General features: G+C 56.1%; 1 protein-coding gene across 1 annotated transcript in view; it reads right to left on the minus strand.

The window, feature by feature from the left end:
- Positions 1-2,618: 2,618 nt before the first annotated feature.
- Positions 2,619-5,476, minus strand: part of SRRM3 (serine/arginine repetitive matrix 3) — a 3,416-nt gene continuing 558 nt past the window's right edge. The window contains exon 2 of the mRNA XM_005879151.2: positions 2,619-4,121. Coding sequence (XP_005879213.1) covers positions 3,890-4,121 — 232 coding nt within the window. The 3' untranslated portion in view covers positions 2,619-3,889. The remainder of the gene's footprint in view (positions 4,122-5,476) is intronic.

Consider the following 5,476-nt stretch of genomic DNA (forward strand, 5'->3'; position numbering starts at 1 on the left):
CCCTGCGGCTCCCATCTGTGGAGAGAGAACCTACAGCATCCCAAAGGCTCACACCCTGGGAAGGTTCCCCCACCCCCATCCCATTTCCCCTTCCTTGTTACCAATGCAGAATTGGAGTTTCCTGTTTTCCTGCCTGCCTTCCTGGCAGTATTTTTCTCTTTTCCCAAGGTACGGAGCAGAGGCTGACCCTCCGTCTGTGGGAGGGACAGGGGTTTGGTACCCTGGTGCCCTCCGTCTTTTCCCAGGGAACGGCCTTTCTCAAGTAGCCAGTGAGGGCGCGGTGGACGTGAGCTTCAGGCTTCGGGCTGACGGGGACCCTCCCCCAGGCCTCTCCTGTTTTGTGCCCCTCCCGGCGGATCCTAACTGGCAGCTTTTCCTCTCTGTCGCCCTCTAGTGTCTTCCTGCGGCCACCACACCTTGCCTTTGGGCCGCTGCCTGCCCCCAGGGTTTCTGGAACTGCTCACTGCAGGGCCCCCTTGTTCACTCATTTACTCATTCCACAAACATTTCAAGGGCAACCATTTTACAAGGCTGTGGAGGGGAGCAGAGACCAATAAAGCGAGGGCTGGGCTCCAGAAGCTCACAGATTTATGGGGAGAGTAACTTGCCAACAAACAACTGGAACAAGAGTGTAAGGCCCTAAAGTCAGGAACAAATCCAGCTCTGGAGGAACTCAGAGAGGCAGGGTGGCCACCACAGCTGGGGACCAGAGTCTCTTCAGAATAGGAGGCAGCTGAGCTGAGCCTGAACCTGTGGAGGTGAAGGGGCATTTTTGGGGGGCCCAGGGAGGAGGGTCAGCTGACCTGGGGTGTGCTGGAGTAAAGGGCAGCGGTGGGAGAGGAGGTTGGGGGGCTTGCAGGAGGAAAGGATTGCTGTTCCAGGTGGAGCCATTCAGAAGCCTTCCAAGTCCTATGAGCTGGTGAACTTGGTCACAGGATGGATGCAGGGTCCACACGGCAGGAAGCTCTGTTTCATTAATTCAATACTATGTCCTCAGAGCCAGGGACTGTGTGGCACACAGTAGGTTTTCAATAAGTGTGTGTGGAATGAGTGAATGAAAGGTTAGATTTGCATTTTAGATAGAGCAGGAGGGATGGGAGAGGGCAAGAGATGGGTATGGGAGGGGTGCTAGTGAGAAGCCCGGGATTGTTGGGCCAGGAATGAAGGTGGGGGGCAGAAAGGGAAGAAGTGGTACCATCTGGGGAAAGTGGTACCATCTGCAGGGATCCAATAGGAAAACAGGACCTAGAAAGCCCTGGCCAGCTGCAGGAATACAATAGGAAAACAGGACCTAGCTGTGGGGTGCAGGGAGGAAGGCCTCAGACTGAGCAACGAGGAAATGGAATCGGGGAGTGGGAGCAGGAATGGGCTCAGTGTGAGACAGGCTACATTTCCATGATCACCTTGTGTTTTATGCTCCCCTGCCCAGGAGGTGACATCTCCCTGTAGCCCCTAAAGTGTGCCTGAGGGTTAAAGAGACAGGTGCTTCTTTGAATAGCTTTCTCAGATCAGAAACAGTCACCTCCTCAGGTGCCCCTTCTAGGAGGAAGGAAAAGGCACTGGAGAGGCGGGCATGTGCTGACACAGCCAATGGCTTCAGGAGCACGACCCCCTGCTCTGGGGACCAGACTAGACCAAGGACCTCTGTCTCATGGCTCACACAGGTTGGAGCTGTGGACATGCCGTATGCCTCCGCAGCAGAGGTGGACCAGGGGGCCCTAAAGCAGCGGTTCTCAACCTGTGGGTCGCGACCCCTTTGGCAGTCGAACGACCCTTTCACAGGGGTCGCCTAAGACCATCCTGCATATCAGATATTTACATGACGATGCATAACAGTAGCAACATTACAGTTATGAAGTAGCAACGAAAATAATTTTATGGTTGGGGGTCACCACAACATGAGAAACTGTATTTAAAGGGCCAGAAGGTTGAGAACCACTACCCTAAAGGCTTAGTGTTTGTGTGATCCAAAGTTGCATGCTGAATTGTGGGCATGTGCACACCTTCTGAGAAAAGGCTTCCCGACCTTCATCAGGTTCCCAAAGAAGAGTAGATTCAAAACCAGGTTAAAACCCACCACTCTGAGAGAAAAGAAGGAAGAGGAGGGGGAGGAGAAGGGAAAGAAGGGGAGGAGGAGGAGATTGTGTGAATTTGTTTAGATTTCTATAAAAGAAATACAATGTAACTGTTAAAAGAAAAAAACAACTCATTACTCTAAACTCTCTTTCCAGGCCCCACCCTAGGGTGCCTGGATTCACAGCCACATGTTACGCCAAACTGTGTTCTAGCCATTCTGGAACATTCCACATAAAGGGAAGGTCCTGTGTATTGGCCCAGCCTCCTCCCTCTGCCCCACCCCCACCCCCACCCACTGCTGAAGCTAGATGGGGGTTCAGGACATGGGAGTGATCATCTTGGGTCCCCATTTTCCTCCTCACTAAGCTGCAGACTCAGGCACCTGGGCAGGGGGGTCGATGTGCTGGGCGCTGGTTCCTTGGTGCCAGTTCTTCTCTCTGGGTCCCAAGGAGTCTGAACCCCTCTCATTTCTCAGTGGGAAGGACCCCATAACCCCATGCCCTCCCCACACTCTCCAGGTACCCAAATCCACAGAAGTCTGGTCTCACCACCTGCCCTTTGGGCACTGAGTGTTTTATTAGAGTCCCAAGTTTCATCCGCACCGCGGAAAAAAAAAAGGAAGTGGGAAATAGAGAGAGGGGAACCCGGACCAAACCCTAGACCCCTCCCCACAGTGGAGCCCAGGGCATCTGCCCTATTGGGCCAAGGAAGACTTCATTAGATCCCTGAGGGCCCCAGGAGGAGGGGGCTGGGAGCAGCAGAAGAGGGCTGGGGGCCACTGCTTCCTGTCAATGCCCCAGGCCAAGGCCCTCAGTATAGATCCTACCCTTCCTTCCAAGGGCTATAGCACCCTTCTCTGGGAAGCCTTGGCTGGCCACCTCCTCACCAAACCCTGAGGAGGAAGTGCTCCCTTGGGCAGGGCCTGAAGCTACGCTATCCTCTGCCTGTGACTCAGACAAGGGCACATGAGAATACCAGGGCCTGCTCAGTCATTAGGCTGCATTGCTTTTCCCTTCTCCTCACAGGCTCTTCTTCCATCCACTCCTTTTCTCTTCCACCTCCTGCCCTGAGCCCCTTTTCATCTCAGGGTCAGATTCAGTTGTGGTCTGTATGTCCCACCTCTTGTCATGCACAAGGCCTGGCTTGTGTGGCCTGGGACCAGGGAATGAGGTGAGGCCTGAAGGGGAGAGACTGGCCTGGAGAGAAAAGGTGGGACCAAGAGTGAGCTCCCTGGCTCTTCCTGGCACTCCTGGGCCTGGGGAGGGGTTTGGGAGGCTGTGGGGCCAGCCTCCAGCCCTCAGCCAGGGTCCTCCTGCAGCCAGCTCAGGAGGAAGCAGCTGCCCAGCCTGGATGGTGCTACACCAAGGGTTAGGCCATTCTTCTTTCTGTCTAACTTATATCCTGCTTGCTGTCCCACCTCCTTGCCTGCCTAGTGGTAGAGAGGATCCAAGGGCCCTGCTGAGTGGGTAGGGGAGGCTCCCAGGATTGGCACCTTCAGAGATGTCCCTGGGTCCACTGAGCTGAGATCCCCGGCCTGTGAGCTGGCATCAAGCAGGAAGTGGGGCAGGGTGATCCCTGTGTTCGAAAAGGCTCTTTGTTCCCTGGACATGGTGGGAGGGCAGAAGGTGGGGGTAGGGACCCTCTAGAAGCAGCAGAACCCAGCTCCTCCTTGTCTGCAGGGCACCTACCCTCAAGGTCTTCCCTGGCCCTGGGACCTCTTTGTAGCAATAGGGTGTATGCCCCCCATGGATCCTGGGGCCTGACCCCTCGCCTCTCTCTGTGCCAGGGGGCACCACTCGGGATCTGTATGGGCTCAGAAGCCTCCACTCTCTGAGCTGCTCCGGCTGTGGTAACTGGGACTGGGGGTCCGGGAGGGGCTGCGCGTGTGGCTTCGGGTCCCTCCACTTCGGCTGCTGTAGCTTCCGTGGCTGTGGCCAGGGCTGGGGCTCCGGCTGGGGCTCCTGCTTGAGTAGTCACTGCTCAGGCAGCTGGAGGAGGAGGAGGAGGGGCTGGGCCGGTAGTAGGGGATGGGCCGCTTTCGGGCACTGCCAGGAGGAAAAAACCGATTACAGACCATCCAGGGCCCTCACTTGGGCCTGGAGCCCCTCCCCAGCAGTGGCCAGGGTTCTGCTGCCTCAGGTGCCCCCCGTCCCACCCCAACAGGATTGGACAGTCAGTGGTCACTTGCCAATTTCATGTTGATCATTTTGTTTTTCCTCACTTGTCTGCAGGGAAAGGGAACCCGAATCTAGACCTGAGTAGGTGCTCAATAAATATTTGTTGAATGAATATGAGTTTTAAATATAGACAATTCACATCAACCAAGCTAAGCGGCGGCTTCTGTGCATGGAAAGGTTTGTGGATATGGCCCAGCTCTGCTCCTCTGGTCCCCACAGAATGGAGGACTTGGGGTTTTCAGGTCACGTGAAGGGAACAGGAAGAGACCCCTGGCCACTGCTGCCCAGGCCCACAGCCTGGCCCAGGCCCACTGGCCCCCTCTCCTCACTCAGCTACCTCCCACCAGCCCTGGAGTTAGTTTGAAGCCAGGAGACTGTGACCCAGAGGAAAGAAAAGAGAGTTGTTAAGGGGGCGGCAAAGCCCCATCGCACTGGGTTAATTCTAAGGAAGAAAACAGGTGTACGTTAGTGGGAGGAGGAGGCAGCCTGGGAGAGGGGCTGCGGTGGGTGCCAGGTGGGCGGTGTGGGAGTCTGCCAATCTTAGGACTTCCCTCTTACGTCTGGTGGTGTCCCAAACCTGGTGGTCTGGCCTTTAGCTCTGGGGTGAAGGTAGGAGACAATGTGATCATCAAGGCCTAGGAATCCATTTGAGAATCCGACCACGTGAGATCTGAAAAGATGCTGAGGGAGGCCTGCTATTGCTTGGACATGAGAACAGGGACCCAGAGAGGCCCCCGATCTCCCAAGGCTTCCCAGTAAGGCTGCGGCAGAGCTGGGCTCAGAATTTTGCCTGTGGCCTTCTACCCCATGGTAGGGATCTAGGACTTCTGGGTGATTTCTGCAAACAGACCATCGGCTCACCTGGAGACCCAGGCCCAGACCCTCCAGCCCTGGCAGAGAAACTCTGATCATGGCACAGCCCCACTGGACTGTGTGGGAAAGGTAAGAAGGAGGGCTCCTCCCACAGCTGCCCCAGAAACCAGGCTGCTGGTGCCCCCTCCTCCAAGTTCCCCAGGGGGCTGGAAGGTGAGCGGTGAGGTTAGTGAGAAAAGGAGAGGCAGACAGACAGCTGAACAGAGCCAGATCAGCTCACATGGGCATCTCCCCTGCAGCCTGTGGAGAGGGGGTCCACTTGGCCCCCAGGCTGGCCACAGGCCACTCAGCAGGCTGGACCTTGAGATGAAGGAGAAAAGGAGACATCATTGCCAGGAGATGAATGGAGG

Source organism: Myotis brandtii, unplaced genomic scaffold (assembly GCF_000412655.1).
Source record: "Myotis brandtii unplaced genomic scaffold, ASM41265v1 scaffold583, whole genome shotgun sequence".
NCBI classification, from domain to species: domain Eukaryota; kingdom Metazoa; phylum Chordata; class Mammalia; order Chiroptera; family Vespertilionidae; genus Myotis; species Myotis brandtii.